Here is a 21,950-nt window from a genome sequence, read left to right as displayed (position 1 = left end):
TGAAGATGAACTGCTTATTATTCTATTTATCTCTTCTGTATATCAGAGACTTTTTCCATCCTGTATTATGGTCTACAAAGTTGGAGTTATGGCTCCGTTACCATTGAAAAAGCCCTGAGAATAAATAGAATAACTCATGTTTGCCTTTTCGGCTACAAAGAAAAAAGAAGGTGGTAGATTAGAACGTCTTTTGTGATCGCAAATATAAAATCCTATTCATGACCGTGAAACAGTTTCAACAAACACGATTGCTATTCTACTGAATTAATTGTGCGTCAGTTGTAGAAATGAGTAAAACTATTTCATAACTGTTGACCATTCACCCAAGTCTAAGTTTGGCACAATTGGTCTCGTCAGACCTACATGCTGACCAGTCAATTCATATCTTTTGTTCTTGCTATGGTTTGGGTAGTCACTGCCTAATAAAACCTAGCATGATGATTTCTTTTATAATTGCCAAATCAGCAGGAGACTAGAAGCATGGTATAGAGCTAATTTTCACTGTGGTGAGTTTTATCTCGTGGACCCAAAGGTGTGAGTTTCCTGCTTCAGACTTCCTCTCTTCTCCAAAGGGAAAAGGAAAGCTTCATTGCCAGTCAGATGGGTTTGTTTGGTTAAGGTCTTGGGGTATGCCGCATGAATTATTAATGAATGAAAGGAGTTTTGAAGTGTTGAATTGCTTGACTTGGTCTGTTGAAGGATGTGACTGAAATCACAAAGGCCACTGCACTTGCTATTGTCCTATAAAAACTCAGAAGTACGTTTGCCTTACTGGTTATTATATCACAGGAGGGTGACAGTGAGTACTGGGTGCCAGCTGATCATAAGTTTGTCATCATAGATGAAATTTTGTAATACCAACAACAAAGAGAGAGGGAAGAGGAGGAAAAGCAGGAGGAAAGAAGGAAACCTCTTCCGAACTCCATCTACTTGTCTCTCGTCATTTTGTAAAATTCCTTGTTAACGTGCTTGATATTAGTACCAGCCACGTGTATTTTCAAGGCAAAGATCTGAAAATTTTATGTTCAGATTATCTTTATTATGTTGTGCTCTTATTCACCTCTGATTTTTTGCTTTAGAAGTCTTTCAACTATAAAATTTTCTGGTAAATATAGTTGGAGTAGACGCTGATTTCAAATTCACGTAAGCTAATATTTTAATGGGTAGTCCCAGTTCCCCACACTCTACCGTCGTATGACTATAGGATGTATGGGTTGATATCACACTTATGATCGTCTAGAAGAAGGCTGTGATAGTCTATAAAACTGAAGTAGCTAGCAGAGAGTATCACTGTGAGGAGTGGTAACACCTTGAAAAGCATTTCCCATCTTTTCTGTGAGACTCAATTAATGCTGCTTGAGTCCCTGCTGGTCCCATACAGGAACAGGAAGGAATTCTTTCATTCTTTTAGCAGAGCATCCTTTAATTTCAAACAGAGGACATGTTATTGTGGCATTTAAAACAAGTAAAACATTTTAAAAGCTTATTAACTAATTAATATCATTAGAATAATTAAATAGAATGAATTCATTTCCTTACAAGCCCAGAACAGCATCTACTTGTTTGTTTTTTTTTTTTTTTCCCATCACTGCTGTGGCATTTCGTCCCAGCCCTGAGATTTTAGCAGCCCTTTCTTACTTGTCCTTCCTAATGCTGCCATATTGGAGGCTCTTTCAGGATCAGGGGAACAAGACCAGTTATTGTTACTGTTTACTGTTTTTGGCATGCCGTATAAGCCACGGGTAGCTTGCCAGGCATTATGATTGCTTTTTATCTGAATTATTTGCAAAGTCTGGCAAACTCCCCATGGCGTACCCAATATGCCAAATACCAGTAACAATGATGGGTCTCATTCTCCTAACCCTGAAAGAGCCTTGAATGTGGCACTTTTTAAAATCTCAGGGCCAGCACGAAGGAGACGTTACTGGGGCCTGCTCGAGGCAGTCCACGAACAACAGGATGATCGTGATTGTGATTTGCAAAGGAAAGTCACACGGCCTTTAAAAGGCCCTCATACATCATTTGCCATGATCAAGACCCCTTTCTTGCCCTCCCCGTCACCGTAGTTTTACTCCAACCCAACAGTGACTGAGAAACGAGTAAGGTTCCCAGTCTGTTCGCTAAATGAAATAGTCTGAAGGGCAGGGCCAGGACTCCAGCGTCCACTCGGAGGAGGCCCTCTAACTGCTGCCCTCTTGACTTGACAGCTGAGACAGGAAGTGGTGGCCTGCATGCGCCGGGACACCACCCTCGAAACGGCCCTCAACTCCAAGGCCTACAAGCGCAGCAAGCGGCAGACCCTGCGTGAGGCCCGCATGACGGAGAAACTGGAGAAGCAGCAAAAGATCGAGCAGGAGAGGAAGCGACGGCAGAAGCACCAGGTACCGGGGCCTGGGACCTGCTCACCCTCCCTGGAACTGGGCAGCACACAGAGTCCTTGGATGGAGGAAGACAGACAGGAACGCGGCCCTGCGGGCTGGGTGGGTGGGTGGGAGCAGCACAGGGCAGAAAGACCCGTCCAGAGTCAGAGCCCACTTTTTGGGTCGGGACACTTGGACCAAGTGGGCCAAGGAGAAGGGCTGTCCAGGGCCACGCATGTGGGCAGCAGCAGAGAAAATACAGAGGTGCCACATTCACAGTCAGGGAGGCCGTCTGTGGGTTCCTGAGGGCACAATCTTGGGGAGAAGGAACTTGGCTGAGGCCAGAGGAGAAAGAGGAGTTTTATTTGGCTAAATCCAAAAATAGTATCATTGAAGGGTCCAGTTGGAGGTTTTACAGGGCAGATATTTTGAAACATTCCTTTCCAGGGGGCTAGAAATATTTTGATGTATGATTGGATTTTATGTCATCGTCCTGCACATTTGGTTTGTTTTTCTGTGCCTAACTTAGTACCTTGTTGAGTTTTGTTTGGAAAAAAAAATGTTGAATTTGGTGTAAATAAGGATGCACAGTGCCTGTGGCTTATTTAAAAAAAAAAAAGCAGATGCAAATAATCTACGATGCGTTTAACTTTGTGTAGAATTTATACAAAGCTTAACTTTGTATGAATTCCAAGTCTTGATTCGAAGGCATTTAAATCAGAGCAGAGGAAACATGACTGGTGTAACGCGATTCTCCCTGGAAACAAAGATCTCCCTTCGGTTTACTTGAGAGTAACTTGCTTTCCATATTATCATGTATTCCACAAAGTGGAGCTCTCTAGTTCTTTGGGACTTTTCATGAGGCTGCATGCTCAGAACAAAGATGGTATCTCTTCCCCGCCCTGGTCCCCAAACAGACTTGGGGTGAGAGATATTCTTTCCTGCCAGCCTCCTTGGCCTCAGCCACAGAGATGCCAGAGCACTGATCCCAAAGTATATTGCAGGGTTTAGTGGTTACTAAACCCCCATTGAGAGCTTCCTTGTGCTGTATCGGAATTTCGTACAACACTGGGAAATTGATTTTATTTATTTATTAGTAGTGCCAGGATCAAATCTAGGAGCTTCTGGCATGGGGTTTGGGGGTAAGGGCGGGCCTATAGGTGCTCTAAGGAGCCACATCCCTGGCCAGAAATGGATTTTAAGTAACTTGGTATCTCGATTATGGTTCTTTTAGGAATACCTGAACAGTATCTTGCAACATGCAAAAGATTTTAAGGAGTATCATCGGTCTGTGGCCGGGAAGATTCAGAAGCTTTCCAAAGCGGTGGCTACTTGGCATGCCAACACAGAGAGGGAACAAAAGAAAGAAACTGAGCGGATCGAAAAGGAGAGAATGCGGAGATTGATGGTAAGGAGCCCACTTGCAGATCCCAGGGAAATCCCAGGAAATCTTCCATCTGCACCAGGGATGTTAAAGAGTTGTAGTTGCATTGTCCTCCCGTTGTTGTTCATCGATTTGCTCGAGCGGGATCAGTAATGTCTCCATCACGAGACTTGTTGTTACTGTGTTTGGCATATCGAGTACGTCACGGGGAGCTTTCCAGGCTCTGCCGTGCAGGCGAGATACTCCTGGTAGCTTGCCGGGCTTTGCCGTACAGACGAGATACTCTCGGTAGCTTGCCAGGCTCTCCGAGAAGGTCGGAGGAAAAATCGATGTAGTAGAAGGAAAACACAAAAGCTGGTCATCAAATATATTTAGTCTGTTTCTTTGAACTGCCATGGACATGGAGTAAAAACTTCATCTCTTTCAGAAAATATCAGACTTGTTGGTTGCTTGTTTTGGGCTTGGGTGCCACGACTCAGTACTACCACTGAGTAGTACTCAGTGCTGACTCCTGGTTCTGCACGCAAGGATTACTCATGGTGGACTTGCAGGGGCCATCCGAGGTCACAGGGATTGAATGTGTATTCCATAGTTCACATTATGATCTATAGTGTCCTGTGGGTTCCATCTGGGACATGAAGTCTGAGTTCCAGATTGAAGATAAAGTAATTAACTTTCGCCCGTGATTTTATGTCTCTGGAAAATTCCAAGCGACGCACTCTTCCTTGCTGGCATTCTGGTTTGCATTTTGTTTTCATGACATTTTTTGGATTCCAGAGAGGAAACACCATATTTTTTTAAAGGTTCTGTGTCCAAGTACTATTAGATTTAGACCGTTCCATCCTACCTCCTTCTCCTTTGGGGGGCAGGACAGAAGCTAGGGAGTCCGTTTTTAGTAATTTGAGCAATAAGCAGTCAAATTTGTCTGATTCAACTGGAGTGAAACTCTATTAGAAGTTCAGTAACAGATTGGTTTGACACTAATGATTAGGCATTTGCAAATCATTAATTTTTGCAATTAAATGATGGAATATACAGATAACAGAGAAACTGAAGTTTTTTATCACTCTTTCTTCAAGTGAGATCAACCATAACCGAAAGCAATTAGAGTTATAATAGCATTTGGGGTCCGTGCTCATGCAAGGGGCAGGCAGACAGCAGCCAGAATGACGGAGTGGTGAAACTGCTGTCACTTGGGCAAGTGCTGGGGTGACACTGCTGGACCAAAGTCCCTCAGCTTGCCTGTAATGGAGCAGCCGCTTGAAGGTTTTGTGGCGTTTTTCTTACACCCTGCATCACATGACCAGATTTGGGGGATGTCCTTTTAGTGACACGGGTGCAAATGATTTCTCTTGAGCTGGCTCAGAACACATCAGCCTTTTTGTTTGGTTGGTTTGGGTTTGGAGGCCACACCCAGTGGCACTCAGTGCTTCCTGCTGGCTGTGCATGCAGGGCTCACTCCTGGTGGACGGAGGGGCCAGATGGGGTCGCAGGGCTTGAATGTGGTGTATGCAAGGCGAGTATGCTAACACTGGGTATCACTCTGACCCTAGAGTACATTAGAATTTTTAAGTCAATTTAACCTTGCAATGTTGCTCAATGGGAAGTGGGGGTAGAAATGGTTATATATGTTACTCAGAATGCATATAGGCCCAGAATTTTGAGACATTGTCTGGGTCAATTCAGCAGAATCTGGGACAAAAATCCCCGACTTTTGACCGGTCCTATCAACTGCCATGCAGCGCTTCAAACTTATGAAGTTATTTACTCAGAGCCCATTTAATTGCTTGCCTTAATGTGTACTTACTGTACTACTAAAGATTGAAAGGCGATTATGTCTGGAATATGCCTCAAGACCAATCCAGTTTAGAATTGGGAAGAGGAGGAGTCAGTCGGAGTTAATTTTTGTGTGCTTGATGTTGGTCATCCTATTCTCTATTTATTTGCTTATGTTTGAAAATTCTGAAATATGGGTTAAATTTTTCAGAGGGTGATTTGTCAGATTGTAACCCTTTTTTTTTTTGAGGTGCAGTTAAAGGAACAGAAAACAAAAAATTGACAAAGTATTTGATCACTCCATATTAATAAAGTGTCTGACTTTGTCCAGAGCCCCCCCCCCCCCCGCATGACATTGGGGGTGATATAAGCACTGCACGTCCTGAGTGTTCCCAGTCCCTTACGGAGAGGGATTAACTCAAGCAGCCTGCATCATTCTGGTCACTGCCCTCATTACCAGTCACAGTTCACACTGTCCAGGGGAGGGATGAGTGGAACATGGAGTGTCTGAAATTTTATATGAAACTCTGAACACACGCTTCTTTCCTCGATAGGCAGAAGATGAAGAGGGCTACCGAAAGCTGATAGATCAAAAGAAAGACAGGCGCTTAGCTTACCTTTTGCAACAGACTGATGAGTACGTGGCCAACTTGACCAACCTGGTGTGGGAACACAAGCAAGCACAAGCCGCCAAAGAGAAGAAGAAGAGGAGGAGGAGGAAGAAGGTGGGTGCCCTGGTGGCTGTGACCCGTCTGGGGGCTGGGGTGGGGGCTGGGAAGGGGTGTGGTCAGGGACCAGTTTAAGGCCTGTGTTGCAGATAGTCCTGACTATGCTTGTAGAAGGTTTAATTTTACCTGTATACTGCATTTAACCTTAAAGTGTTGATTGGGGATACGAGACATCATATTGGACGCGAGGATCTAACAGATAGGTTCTTCTCTTAATCTGAAACATTTCCGTTCCGATTTCTAGGAATATTGTTTATTTGCCTGTTTTTGGGCCACACCCGGCCTTGCACAAAGCTTTCTCCTGGTCTGCACTTAGGAATTACTCCCGGCCGTGCTCAGGGAACCCTATGGGAGGCTGGGGCTCAAACCTAGGTCAGTCACATGCAAGGCAAGCATCCTACCTACTGGAATATTCCAGATGATTGCTGGAATATTCCAGATGATTGCTCTGGCCCATGTTTCATGTAGTATTTTAAAAATAAGGATAGCGGCCAGGGAGATTGCTCAGAGGGATCGAGCTTTTGGCTTGTATATGGTAAACCCTGAATTCAGACTCTGACACCACATGCCTCCATCCCTGACCCTACTCTCAACGCCACCAGGACCATCCTTGTGGCCTTGACCACTGCTGGCCCCCAGCAGCACTGACCTTCCAGGCCTGCAAAGCCAGGCAGAAGGTCCCTGGAAGTGCCTCCCAGCATCCCTGAGCACTGCACCCCCTCTCTTCCTACCTCTCCCCCCAAAAGTACTGTGGTCATCAGAAGAAAGACATACTTGGATGCAAGAGAGTGTTTGTTTGAATGTAATGGCAGCGTGGCAAGGGACCGCTCTGATAGGAAGCTGGATGAAAAATAAGAAAATACGTTAGACAGATCTAAAAGAAGGCAAGGAAGACATAAGAGATAGCTTTGAGACACTTTTGGGCTATGTCTCTAGCTGTTTATTTAATCCGACAGCGTTGCCAAAATCGTTCATTCAGCTTGGCTATCCTGGTGTTTTAAGGTAAGCATAGAGATGAGGTTTAGGTAACTATAAAAATCTTAGTAAAAATTACAGACTTCGGTAACCCTACTTGCTACTTAACATGGGATGTGAAAGGTGAGATCTAGGATCACTTCTCTGTAAAGATTATTATATCTCAATTTAAGGGTAACCTGCAGAGTATAGTCCCATGACTGTCAAGCCTCCTTCGAGGCTTACACAGTCTGGTAAGTTAGTTCTTGGTTGATGTTTTGTTTGCTTGGTAATTTCTATTTGAGCTGGGTGGAAACATCAGCAGGAAGACTTCCCAAGAATGGTGGGGATTGAGAATTGGTAGCATCTCATCATTTTTTTTTTCTGTGCCCTGAATAATTGAACAAAATGTTTTTCAGAAAATAATTAATTTCATGGCTGCTGAATGCTCAGACCTGTTTCATAATTAAGGAGGAGGAATAAATGATTGAAAAGGCACCTCCTTGCACCTGATTTCTTTAGTATAAGTTGACTTCCCTTATTGTGAAGATGAACGAGGGATGACTCAGGGCTTGGAATTAGACATTTCTTTAGTGAGGAATGCCTCATTTTCTTGTCAGAGTAACATTACAGACTTTCAAAATTCCACTTTCCAATTTCTAGCATAAAAAGGCATTTTCAGCATGCGTGAAAATCACATAGGCAAATGGAAGTCTACAGTATTCTATCTGTGGCCCCCATGAAATGATGGTCTTAGTTTTTCTTGATCCAGAGGTAGGAAAAGGTCACTGTGTTTTTTAACACTGATGTTCATATTCTGCTTTTCTTTTTGAATAAAGATTAATGGCCCAGATTTGTGCTGGTTTCTCATACTTTTTAGATTTCTTCCATCCATGGTATTGGGTAATTATATCATCATCATAAGAAAAGGAAAATTATATAATTGAGTGATAATGAGGAAGCCTTTGTTTTTAGCTTAATCTCACAAAGCAGAAACCTGTCGCAATATTTTGCTTGGTGCTGCCAATTCTACCTGACGACTGTGTCTCCAGTCTTGCCATCAGTTTTGCTTATTATACTTATTCTTTCTGTCCCAGACGTTCACTGAGCAAGAGTTTACTATTGGCCTAGACAAAATTCTGGAGACTATAGGAGAGAGTGCAATGGTCAGGAAATGCTTTCTTCCCTTCTTTCTCAGTTGAATGAGAGAAAGAGACAAAAGACACTTAACTACATAATTAAAATTTGTGGTGAAAACCGTGAAGAATTGGGAGTCCAATTGGAGTTTGTCCTGGTTACCTAGCAAAGGAATGATAAGTACTGAAGTACCTCCACTCGCCAGGGGATCACTGAACATGCCAAGTGACTATTTTATTTCTTTATTTATTTATTTATTTATTTATTTGCTTTTTGGGTCACACCCGGTGATGCTCAGGGGTTACTCCTGGCTCATGCACTCAGGAATTGCTCCTGGCGGTGCTCAGGGGACCATATGGGATGCTGGGGATCGAACCCGTGTGGGCCATGTTGGCTGCGTGCAAGGCAAACGCCTTACCTGCTGTGCTATCGCTCCAGCCCCGCCAAGTGACTACTTCATGGTCAGCCCACAGCCTCCTCCCTGGCATGCTTCTAAAGATACCTCCACTTTGACCGCGACCTATTGGCCCTCAGCAGGACGGAGGAGGAGGGGCTGCCTGTCCTTCTTAGACCATCTTGCTATAAGACATAGGATAAGGAAGGAAAGAAAGAAACTGGGTCTCTTCCAAGTCCTTTCTGCAAACTCTCTTTCATGGGGCTGGAATATTCCAGATGCACCTTTATTCAAATGCAGAGAAAAAGAGATGCTTTCAAAAGCTGATTATTTTGACACTGCGGACGATCTCTAGTTCTTCTTCCCTCCATTAGAGTGAATGATTGAGAGTTGCTTGTTCCAGCGTCTTTGCCAGGGAGACGAAACTCTGACTGGAAGCTTAAAACTTCTCTGCTGCCCCTTTCAGCCTTTTTTTTTTTTTTTGTAGAATTGGATATTATACAGAGGTTATCAGCAATGTTTTAAATATTAAATAATATGCCAACAAAAAGCTTTGTTTTGAGCAAACCTTCTTTACTTTGTGAACTAATAGCTTTGGCTTATAAGAATTCTGTTACTAAGGATGAGAATGGTGGATGAGGATAGTTGAGAAAGGGTTATTTGTGTAAAGTGCATACATGCTTTTGAAAAAAAAAACTTGCACAGGTGTTACAGGGCAGGATTTTTTATTTCTTGGGGAGTTTATGATGCTTTCTTCTTATTTAGCGAATACTAGAGTTTCTTCTCACTTGATATGACCTTGTTTAATTTTCTCTTCCTACTGTTAAATGGTGTTTACTATGAACACTGTTTAACAGTAGGAAGAGAGCAGTTTCCATGCTGTGTCCATTTATCAGTTATTTTGAAATCTTGCCTCTGTCTTGTTTCCCATTCCCATTTCTCCTGAAGTGGAAGCAAAGTTTAAGGAAATTCTGTGTTCACTTGTTAGAAGAGGAATAGTTTTTAAAGTACTGAAATGCCCAATTATGTGAAGCCAATCCCTCCAGCCGGGCAGGATTAATGTGCTATTATATCCACTCAGCATGACCTTCAGGTCTCTGACCTCTGCCTTGATTATTTTCTAACATCTACTAGGGTAAGAGGATCACAAAAGGGGCTAGAGTTAGATAAAGCCACCAGGGTGTGTGCAAGTAGGCTTGAACATGCCAGATTAGAACATTGGGCTCTTGTCCAAACCATGTTAGCATGAAATCTTTTAAATTCCTAACTACGTAGCAAAAGCTGTCGTGCTAATTTATTAGGTTATTTCATTGAAAGATCTATTAATGAATACTCTAGCAATAGTATCTACAGCATAGGTTTGTTAGGATGAAGTGGAAAAGTTTATCTGAAGGAGTTAGAATGCTCTTTGGCACATTCTAAGTGTTTAATAAATATTAGTCATTTTATCAAGCAGTTATGTGGTGTAATTGTAGGCTCATGCATGCTGGTTGAAATGTGATTTTAAAAGGTTTTTTTTCCCCCTTGTTGTTTATTTTCTGTGACGTTAAGTAGATAGGTGTTCACCTGGTTTGAGGTTTCGGGGTTTTCTTCTGAGTTGAGCATATTATCAGGAAGGATGTCTTTGTGGACAACGATGATTCTTCATTGGGGCATGCAAAAAGAACAATGAAGATTTAATTATTTGGGGAGGATTCTGCTTGCCCCCTCTCTCTCCAACTTTAACTAAGAGAAACTTTTCATTTTATGGTCTTTAACGTACAGTGGTTCCTGGTGGTAGTGGGGTATTTCTCAAACGGTTGCAGGCTGTATTTTTCCATAGACTATGATTAGGAGTTTATGCCAGTACCCTCATGTCCTACTCAACTGACAGCTAAGAAGTGTAGTCACTTTGGGGTTTCAGCTTCCTGATATTCTGATGTCAGGCTGAAACATAAATATCTAAGTCCCTCTTTCATATATTTCAGTTGGGGCATACGTAGCAGAATGTCCACTGTGAGGGACATGATGCCAGTAGGAAAAAAAACTCAAAATCCATGGGAGAATGCTTGTTTTAAATTCAAACGAATAAGCTTACTTTCTGATTATTCTCCATTCTTTTATGTCATGAGTTTTCTCCAGAGATGATACAGCGTATCTCAACTTTCCTCTACAAGGCTATTTTCTGGGAGACAGAAAGTCTCTAAAATAATTCTGGGCATTTGAGTATAGCAGGTGAACACAATGCCACAATGATTAGATTTATTTGATTAGTTCAGTGTCCAAATGGGTGAAACCTGAAGTTTGGATCAAAGTCCTGCATAACTGGATTGACCAGTTTACTTGAGTCAAAATCTTGGAATTGGTTTTCTCTGCAAGGTACTACCAAAGTAGCATGCAGTTGCCTGTTAATTTGATATTCTTGGGTATGTTTTATTGCCTGATTTCCTATCTTAATGCTTACAGGTCCACTTAAGTGACAGTAAAAATAAGTAACCCAAGTGGTTTCTGAAAGCTTAGACTTCCATCGAAGCAAAATGAGTCTTTAAGATCTGAGCACATTTGAAAGTTGTTTCAGCATATTGTAACAACACCTGCTAGGGATGAAAATGCATCCAGTTTATAATATAGCTTGTAAAATATTTGGTTTAAAACTGTTTCTTTGCAAAATGAGGCTGTTTGGAGCCTATGTTGTAATCTAAACGAAGTACCCTATCTAGTCTATCTTCTTCTGGAGTTTCCCATACGTAGGATTTTCATATTTTGGGCTTCCTTTCCCTCCTTGACCCTAATGTTGAATATTTTATATGGCTTTGCCAGAAGGATAGGTGGCCATGCATATTACTTTGTTTGTAGACATTCCTCAATGAGAAAAAGGTATGAAAGGTACAGATTGAGGTGTTGACTTTGGAATTTGGCGGGTGGAGGGTAAGGGAATTCTCAGGGTCGGGGGCCTCTGGTGATGTGCAGACAGCCAGGGTGTCAATTCAATTCAGTGGTTGGACGGTGGAGTGCTACTAGGGCTTTGTGGTGCTGGAAATATTGGGGTCCACTTGGTGGTGCTTGGCAGCCTCCAGAGGGCAAAACCCAGCAATGCTTAAGAGACCCCTGTGGTACTGGGGATTGAACCAAGGTCAAACGCGTGACTTCGTGTGCCTTAACCCCTCTATATCTCTCTGGTCCTAGGAAATCTCTCTCTCTCTCTCTCTCTCTCTCTCTCTCTATATATATATATATATATATATATATATATATATATATATATAGGCCCTCCCGTTGATCGTCGATTTGCTCGAGCGGGCCCAGTAATGTCTCCATTGGAGACTTTGTTGTTACTGTGTCTGGCATATCAAATACTCTCGCTAGCTTGCCGGGCTCTCCGCGAGGGGCGGAGGAATCGAACTTGGTTTGGCCATGTTGGCTGCGTGCAAGGCAGACGCCCTACCCGCTGTGCTATTGCTCTCTCTCTCTCTCTCTCTCTCTCTCTATATATATATATATATATATATATATATATATATAAATTTTTTTCTGTGTTCTTCCACAAGCTACGAATATTTGTCTCTCCTTACAAACACGTTTAAGTTTTAGACTTTTTGTAGGTAGGGCCACACCAATGCAATGCTCCCTCATTTTTATTTAAGAGATGAATTGCAGCATAGTTTGGGGGGGGTGGTATTTGTTTTGAATCAGTGGAAGTAAGTTCCCCCTTGAGCTGGAAGTATTTGCAGTCACATGACACATGACCCTGCTCAGACCATAAGAATCTTGGTGGTAAGTGCCACATCAGCATCGGGGTAATTTTTATCAGGTGCTCAGACATTGACCAAGGTTAGTTCAGACAGTAACCCCAGTCACAATGTACCTGGAGTTACTTTTGAACTGAAATGTGGAAGGGGCTTTGGATGCTGGGCAAGAAAGCTTAAAGCAGCAGTTCGGTATGAGAACATGGATCTTTGAAAGCACATCAACCAGAGATCATCACTGAGTGGAATGAATCCAAAGCATGATGGGACAACTGGACAGCTCTTGCCAGAGTGTAGACTGCCACCTGGCTTCCACCTCAGATAACAGCATGACAGAGCTGGGTAGAAATAAAGGGCTGAAGTCTCAGTAGAGCCCTGTTCTAGCAAGATTTTGTGTGTACATCCTTGACTCTTTTCTGACTTGCAAATATATTGGCAACTACTTACAATGATCATAATTCATTGAGTGTATGCTAAGCAGAACACATTGACTTGGAACTCTAAATCATTCGTTCACCAAATATTTATTCAGTGCCTTTGAAGCGCCAAGAACACTTGTGGGTGTGGAAGAACATCAGCAAACAAAACGGATGGAATTCCATGAACTAAGCCTAATGAAGCAGTTTCCAGACAGTGCTACCACAAACCTTAGTTCGGTTCAAAGGATCACCATTGAACTACCATTGGTTCCCTTGCATTCTGGAGATTGAGGCCCACAATGTATATCATGTGTAAGATGGGACCGTACGGGTTGCAAGAGTGGTCCCATTCGGCAGCAGGCCTGTGGACTTGGGGCTGTTACTGCTCCTATCTGACAGTAGAGGAAACCAAGTATTAGAGATTTGCTCAGCGCAAGCCCTGCGCAGAGTGACAGAACTGGGATTCAAATGCAGATCGTTTAATTCCAGAATCACATTTCTGAAATCTAATATTGCATTGCCTTTCGAATTGGATGCCTAATGGAATTTTAAAGATCTGTTTAGAGGATTTTAAGTAATGGAAGGGCCTGATTGTGAGGCAGCTTTTAGATAACACTCCAGCTAGTCGATGGCATATTCATAGGAGTGTGTGCTTTAGAATAGTTTTGATTCTATTATTTATGGTCCTTCAAGCTTTTTAATGTACTATTCATTGAAAGGGTGATCCAGCTCCACTAGCTAGATATTGAAAATTGGCTTATTCTTTGTCTCATTTGATTTTCTTTGTTGGCCAAATTTGTAGCTTATTTCTGATTGTATGGAAAGAATGGTGGGATTAATTGACTTTCTCCTATTAATTAAAAGAGTCAACTGAGTTTAGTGCCTGAGAATTCCAAAAATGGAGCCATTCAGGGATGGCAGCAGGGATGATTTCTTTTCTCATCGTTTCTGCCATTGTTCTTGTCTCCCCAGTCCAGAGAGGGTGCCTGGTGCTTTTGGTGTCCATCATCATTTCCTTTTTAGGTAGCTAAGATTTTTACTTTGGAGTGACATGAACAGAAAATTGACTTCTTGGGAAATACTAAGCAAAAGGGAATATTTCATTTCCTATTCTTTGGTAGAAGCGATATATTTTTGCAGTTTGCCCTTTTGATACACACGCATCCACATGTATGCATACGTATGTATTTTTGTAAGAAAATTATAAGAGATCGCCAAAACTTCAGACACATAAGAAAACTGTTTTTTTTAATTGTGGAAGAAAGCCTGGGTTTTAAGACTTAAGATTTTTCCATAAAGCCTACTTTGTCAGGAAACAATGGAGTTATTTCCATGTAAGCAAAGTGTATTATACAATCAATGCTTTAAGTAAACTAAGTGGGGTTAATATTGATTCTGTATTATTATTATATATATTTAATTATCTAAAGGACCCTGGGGGAGGAAAACTCATTTTCTTAAATGTCTGAATAGGGGCTGGAGCCATAGTACAGCGGAGAGGGTGTTTGCCTTACACGCGGTCAACCTGGGTTCTATTCCCAGCATCCCATATGTTTCCCTGAGCACTGCCAGGAGTGATTTCTGGTTGCAAAGCCAGGAATCACCCTTGTGCATCGCCAGGTGTGACCCGAAAAGAAAAAAAAAAATGTCTGGGTAAAGGAACTGATTAAATTTTATTTTACTCATGTAACCATGCCAAAGTAGTGTAGCTTCTATTAATAAATTGAAAATAAGGATTCTGGGGCTGGAGTAGTAGTAGAACTTGCCTCGCACATGCCCAACCTGGATTCGATTCCCAGCATCCCATATGGTCCCCAGAGCACCGCCAGGAGTATTTTTCGAAGTGCAGAGCCAAGAGTAAACTCTGAGCATTGCCAGTTGTGGCCCCCAAACAAACACAAAAACAAAAAACCCAAAGAATTCTGTACAGATGGAGGGATAACTAAAGAGGCTAGAGCTCAGACTTTGCATGCAGGAGTTCTGGGTTTAGTCCCCAGCACTGCATGGTCCCCTGAGCACTGCTGGAAGTCACCCCTTGGTACAGAGTTAGAAACAGCTCCTGGGCTCTTATTCAAGGGTGAGGTACCATCCCCCACAAATAAAAATTCACACTTTTCAAAGATGTTGTCAAATAGGTCATAAAGGTAAGATAAAAAAGAGATTATCTTATATATATTGTCAATGACATGTTCCCAGGTGTATAAAATATGACTTTGTCTTAAAGTTTTCTCTTAGGCAGTCTTTGAGTCAGAGATCAGTGGACTACAGTACTGAGATATTTAAGAAACACTAGGTGAAAGTTTCACAAATCACAACTGTGCATCAAATTTTCCTAAATGTTAGTTGTGATAATACTCTAAATTATGAAGCCAGTTAGTTACTGCAGAAAGCACTCAGAGAACTCACAGGGCTTTTTAGTATTTTATATTTTTTGTGACCAAGACTGGTGCTAAGTTTATTCTTGATGGACATTTTAAGAAAGACTTTCTGAGGGAATAAGAGAGTTGAGTTGAGAGAGAGAGAGAGAGAGAGAGAGAGAGAGTTGAGTTAATTACATGAGGATCTGTCTTCCTAGTGCCAAATACAAGAAGAATCTTTTAGCTTCTGACTCTTGATACTGCCGTGTGTAAGCTCTTTGAATCCTGAATGATGCAGTCCACAAATCTTTATTGTGCCGGACTTAGATTATACCTGGCTTTACAGAACTCCCTTCAGATGCACACTTTGTCTTCCATAGTGAAGAGAAAGAAAAATAAAAGGCATCACTCTGTAAGCTTTGCTAGATGAAGAGGAGGAGGAGGAGGAGGAGGAGGAATGAAATGCTGTCATTTCATGTGCTGTCGCTCCAGCCCAGTATTTAAGAATGTCGCAGAACTACCCTGAAGTCCTTGCCTCCGTCTTCTTGGTTTATATGCAACATGTGACATTATTGTTTTGCAGAAGGCTGAAGAGAGTGCGGAGGGAGGAGAGCCTACCCTGGGACCAGATGGAGAGGTAAGAGGGTTGCGTCTCTTTCACTGTGTTCTGCTGAATGCATCCCTGCTGTACCCCGCAGCAATACTCTCTGTGTACTGTTTTAGTTTTTGCTCAGCTATTCATTTTTTAGTAAAAATAGTAGCACATTAGCATAGTCAAATTTTAGAACCATATAAAAGGAATATACTGTAATCTACTTCTCTCTCAGACTGCCAGTCAATGGAGATGAAGTTTCTTGTGAATCATTCCAGAGTTTTCTGTGTACAGATAAACATGTTTATCAGTAGCACTGTAGCACTGTCCTCCCGTTGTTCATCGATTTGCTCGAGCGGGCCCAGTAACGTCTCCATTGGAGACTTTGTTGTTACTGTGTTTGGCATATCGAATACGTCACGGGGAGCTTGCCAGGCTCTGCCGTGCGGGCGAGATACTCTCGGTAGCTGGCCAGGCTCTTCAAAAGGGGTGGAGGAATCGAACACGGGTCAGCCTGGTTTGGCCTGGTTGGCCGTGTGCAAGGCAAATGCCCTACCCGCTGTGCTATCGCTCCAACCCAGTATTTAAGAAAATTTAAAAGTCCTAAAGGATGCTGGAATTACGTTTCCTCAGAAAATGGTTCAGAATCGTAAAATATGACCCAATACCCGTAGCTCATCACTAATTTGAAATTATGAAACTTCATTAGCCAAACGATTCCTGTACTGGATTAACTTCCTTTTCAACACTTACTCCATAGGCTTAGCAAAAGAATTTCTAGACACATTCTTGAAGTCGAGATGAGTACTCGAGGCTTTTCTTCTTTCTGGAGAAGCCAGTGTTCTATCTTGAACATCTCTCTCTCCCTCCCTCCCCCCCCCTCTCTTTATCCCCTCATATTTAATGAAACTTACTTCACTATTCATCTCCTGTCTTTGACTCTGTCTCTGTCTCTGTCTCTGTCTCTGTCTCTCTCTCTCTCTCTCTCTCTCTCTCTCTCCATGTTTTTCTAAATAGAACTATTTAATTTCACAGTTTGTCTCCTCTTGAGGAGACAAATCATTTTCCGTGAGGCAGTGATCCTGTAAAACCTGAATAGAACTTAGGCCTGACTTTCCTTTTCCTGTGAAGAGCAATTTCTGACTCCAGCCTGAGTCCATGGTTCCCTGAGAATTCATGTGGTGGGGACTAGTTCTGTGCCTTGTAGCTCAAGTGAACTTTGAGTACAGCTCAGTACCTGCCTTGTGGGACTGGTGGGACCCAACTGTTCACACCACATAGGCAATGGTGGCGGACTCTGTCTGTCATGACCCTTCCAGGCATGACCCTTCCCTGGTTGGCTGCAGTGAACCAAGGAGGGAGGCAGAAGCACTTTTTTCTTAAGGCTACCTCTCTTGCTCCCCACTTTGCCCAAGTCACCTGCATTACTTGGCAAGATAGCCGGGAATCTGGTTACCTGCAACAGAATTTTGTGAGCCACCCAGGAGACGACTTCTTTGGATGGGAATCACTTTCCCCCACAACAATTTCCTGAAATTCATTGCCTAGATGCTCCCCTCCCCCATTGCCTTCTACAGTACCTTGGCTCAGAGTTTCATGATGAGTCATCTTGGGCTGGCTACTTAAATTCTTGGAGCCTCAGTTTCCTCATCTGTAAAAATGGGTACCGACACACTTACTAAAAAGGTTAGATGAGAAAACATGATGTAAGTGGTGCTTTGCAGTGGTCAGGCCTAGCCCTGCCCCCATCTAATCTGTCAAAACCAAGTTGAACTGATAAGGGGTTACTGGTATGAAATCAGTAGCTATTTGGAGCCAGTCAGAATGCCAGTCTCAGAGCTGTAGGGTCCCAGAAGGTCACGTTGTAGAGGGAGACACGAGCTTGGAAGAAAATGTCGCCATACTGAGGCCCCTGATTCAAATGGAACTGGGTACTGAGGCTCCTGATTCAGATGGAACCTGGCCATCATGTCTTGGTCCTCTTGAGACCAGCTCCAAGGAATTAGGAACAGCAAACTCCAGCAAAGACCTGTGTCCTTATCTTACGGGCCTCTCCACCCAACAGCCTAAAGCTCTGGCTTGCAGCCCATCCTTTCTTTCCTGGTCTCTTTTTTCACTCTGTCACAGACCCTTTAGTGGCCATGCAGACAACAAGAAGGTTATTGGGTGGGGGTAGGGTGGGGCTTCGGTCCACCATTGTCCAACCTATCCGCATGCTGCCCATAAATCTCTTTCTCGAGAAGGGTGTTGTGGGAGAGGGCAGGAGGGGAGACAAGAGAATTACTATTTATAGATGCACCCACCAATTCTGAAACTATTTCCTTTTGTTTCTAATGTGCTCCTGGATCATGAGAATGCAGCTGCTGGGGCTGGAGCGATAGCACAGCGGGGAGGGCGTTTCCCTTGCACGCGGCCGACCCGGGTTCGATTCCCAGCATCCCATATGGTCCCCTGAGCACCGCCAGGAGTAATTCCTGAGTGCAGAGCTGGGAGTAGCCCCTGTGCATTGCTGGGTGTGACCCAAAAAGAAATAAAAAAAGCAACTGTCTATTTCCCGGATTAATTTTCTCTGAAAACTCAAGATGCTCTGCCAGTGATTCACACTGAGGAGGCTTTCATTACCAGGACAGGATGGGAAGGGAGTCATTTCAGACCATCTCCTCTCCCAAGTTTTGAGAGACTTGACTGGAATCTGGGGGGGGAGTAGAGGGTTGCTTCCTCCAAATCTAGAATCACTGTGCACAGGAGATGTACCATGAATGCGAACAGCCAGATTTGGATAAAAGGTTGGAACCACTATTCTACGTCGTCGAACAATACATGTTGCTTAACCACTATAATCCGTCACAAGGAAAGAAAGGAAGGGGATTAATGTCTAATGTGGGAGAAATTCTCCGTGGGCTGTTATGGGGAAAGAATACTATGTATTAGAGCACTTAGAAACAGCCCTAATTTGTAACTGCCCGGCCTTGCCTCCTCCTGCCTCACTTGGGTCTGTAATTAACGGGTATATAGGGAGATCCTTAATGTGTTAGTGTGAGAACTCTCATCTCTACTCTCTCTTGGGAACACTGGCTGCTGATCTTAGGCTCATGATATCTCCACTTTTTTTCTTTCGTTTTCTTTTGGGGTCACACTTGGCGATGCACAGGGGTTACTCCTGGCTCTGCACTCAGGAGTTACTCCTGGCGGTGCTCAAGGGATCATACGGGATGCTGGGAATCCAACCCAGGTTGGCTGCGTGCAAGGCAAACGCCCTACCCGCTGTGCTATCGCTCCAGCCCCTCCACTTTTTTTAGATTTCTTTGCATCTTAGCATGCTTGAGAGTCCTGTTGGCTGGCATTGGCCAAGTGGACACTGTGCTCGGTTTGTTCTGAAATAATGTTCTTATTACACTCCGCTGTGCTCATGCAGTGGTCCTGCCAAGGTTCTAATTCCAGCTACAGTGATTCCCAGTTTTCTTTGAGGCATGACGTGAGCCATAAAATACGCTGTGTTATAAGAGTTCAGGATAACGGAGTATGCTTTTTGGGCAAGGGAAAATTCAGTGACTCTAGATTTCTTTTTTTTTATCGAGTGAACATATAGATGACCTTTTAAGTTAATGAGGGAAGAAGTGATGCGGAGTGATAGAGCTCACAGACATTGTGTCAGCACACATGACAGAGAAAGAAAGCAGTCTGAGAACAGCCTATTTCTAATTTTTTTTAAAAGGTTCAGTTCATGGGTAATTGTTAATATATTGTTTCTAACAAAGCTTTGTTGAGGAAGAAAGGGAAAGAGTCAATATTTTTGGTCATTTCCTATAGGAAACACAAGAGTGCACTTTTTCCTTCAAGCATTTTTATTCAATACTCTGATTAATAATTGGGGAGATTCTGTGGAATTAATGAATTGTCAAAATATTAAATTTGACTACTTTCAAGACATATGCAACGTGAACTACACACAGATGAAACATTTCCAAGGAAGCCTCTTGCCTGGGGATTTGCTTCTAGAACAATCACCCTGTAATCAGCCTTCATTTGCATACAATCACCTTGTTTCAGCTTTTTGAATCAATTTGTTCCCTGCAATAGGTTAAACCCAAGAGCTGCCATTTCATTTGTTCTCTCAACTTTCTGAGCAAACTGTTTTATCACAGATAATCTAATAATGAACTTCAGTTCAGTCTCAGCCAATTCACTGGGTTCCAAATGAACAGAGTTTGGCTTCATCCTCTTCGCGGAGTACCAGAGGCCGGGGCTAGGTACCTGGTGGTTTGGTTTTAGACACTGATTCTGCAGATGCCAGTTTGGCCAGTCATGAAATAACACAAATCACTGTACCTTTTCCTTTTAGCAAATTCTCCCTGAAACCACACCCTTGCAATGGTCATCGTGTGGGGGGTTGAGATAGTCTAGTGTTCTGTGGAGGTTGGGGAGTTTTTAAGTGGGAAATGACAAAAACCAATTCTGCTTCATTTTAGTTATTAGAGAGGCTGTATTAGCAGGCTGCTGGGTAATAATTCATCAGATACCTAGGAAGACTGAAATATGTTGGCGTAGGGTATACCCAATATTATAGGCAACTTGGGGTCACGCTTGCTGGCCTGAAGTCTAGACAGGAGCTTGTTGTGGCCATCACCAGTGCATTGGAGCTCCTGTGACTGCGGTCTGCCCTTTGACTTGTATGCCTGTCGGTCCCTAACCCCTTGTACTTCTCACTCCTGACAAAGTTGACAAATGAGTCCTGTTGGGTAATACTTCGCTGCAAGGGAAGCACGTGTTTTCAGTTTCTTTAGATGAAGGTGCTGGTCTCCCATTTTCCACAAAGACTGTTTTAATGGTGAGATTCCCAGTCACTGCAAAAGGTTCAGCTACTGGGCAGCCAAAACAACTCACACAAGTTGGGGCTCGTTTTAGCAACAAGTGTCGTGTATTTTCTTCTCTTTTCTAGCCCATTGATGAAAGCAGTCAGATGAGTGACCTTCCTGTCAAAGTGACTCACACGGAAACTGGAAAGGTCCTATTTGGGCCAGAAGCCCCTAAAGCAAGTCAGCTGGATGCCTGGTTGGAAATGAATCCTGGGTATGGCCTTAAAGCAGAATTACTTGCTTTTTTTCCCCTTTCTTTTGAATTTATGTGCTTCTTTCGAAATCTTGATGCTAAAACAGCATGACTTTTGCTGAGATGATTGAAGTTGTGACTTACATTTTTGTCACTTGCACACAGAACGTGATGGTGAAATCATATGTGTATATATTGTTCTGTCATTTAAAAAATGAATTCACCTCTTCTCGCTTACCTTTTTCCCCCCATAGTTATGAAGTTGCACCCAGATCTGACAGCGAAGAGAGTGATTCTGATTATGAGGAGGAGGTATGTACCTGTGTCACTATGGAACTTCTGCTGTGGACATTTGCAGGGAAGATACTTCTCTCTCAAGCTTCACGTGTGTCTTTCTATCCCCTTGTGGTGGCCTTTGAAGAACTGAGGCTAAGGATTTTCCAAAGCTTTTCTGGTGACTTCTTGGTGGCCTCTCAGCCAGTGGGGAAACTTGGAAAATTCTAAATGTATTTGAAACCAAAAAGAGAGAAGCTGACATTCAGTGGAGGTAGCGAAAAGTCTGTGGGCAGGAACTAAACGTGAATGGCTTTTAGGAAAGATAATTCTGTGATTTAGCATAGAACTTTTATTTTATTGGGGTTTCTGGGGGCAGGGAGCAGTGGAGACACACCTGGCAGGACTTAGGACTTCGTCTGGCTCTACACTCTGGGATCACTTCTGGAGGTGCTTGGGGGGGGGGGCCCTAGGGTGTGGTGGGGATCGAACTCAGGTGGGATTTGTGCAAGCGAGCGCCTTACCTGCTATAGTATCTCTCCAGCCCCCAAATGTAAGTTTCACACAGCATGGTTTTGCTTTTGCTTTGGGGTCCCACCCAGCTGTGCTTGAGGCTTACTCCTGTCTCTGCACTCACTTGGGTAGGCTTGAGGGACCATCTCTGGTACCTGGAATCTAACCTAGGCAGGCTGCATGCAAGACAATGTTCCTTATCTTCTGTATTATCTCTCCAGCCCAGAAGAGATCTTTAAGGTATCTAATGTAGGGTTAGATGCTTAAGCATTTCTGAAGTCCTTTAGGT

At 43.1% G+C, this 21,950-nt stretch overlaps 1 protein-coding gene across 3 annotated transcripts in view; it reads left to right on the top strand.

The window, feature by feature from the left end:
• Positions 1-21,950, top strand: part of SMARCA2 (SWI/SNF related, matrix associated, actin dependent regulator of chromatin, subfamily a, member 2) — a 230,175-nt gene that overhangs the window by 47,608 nt on the left and 160,617 nt on the right. For all 3 annotated transcript variants that reach the window (XM_056106879.1, XM_056106877.1, XM_056106878.1), the window contains exons 7-12: positions 2,208-2,381; positions 3,595-3,768; positions 6,075-6,245; positions 15,818-15,871; positions 20,766-20,896; positions 21,130-21,187. In XM_056106879.1, coding sequence (XP_055962854.1) covers positions 2,208-2,381; positions 3,595-3,768; positions 6,075-6,245; positions 15,818-15,871; positions 20,766-20,896; positions 21,130-21,187 — 762 coding nt within the window. The remainder of the gene's footprint in view (positions 1-2,207; positions 2,382-3,594; positions 3,769-6,074; positions 6,246-15,817; positions 15,872-20,765; positions 20,897-21,129; positions 21,188-21,950) is intronic.

Source organism: Sorex fumeus, unplaced genomic scaffold (assembly GCF_029834395.1).
Source record: "Sorex fumeus unplaced genomic scaffold, SorFum_2.1 ptg000149l, whole genome shotgun sequence".
Lineage (NCBI taxonomy): Eukaryota > Metazoa > Chordata > Mammalia > Eulipotyphla > Soricidae > Sorex > Sorex fumeus.
The sequence above is the reverse complement of the archived record's forward strand: the minus strand, read 5'-3'. Positions and strand labels throughout refer to the sequence as shown.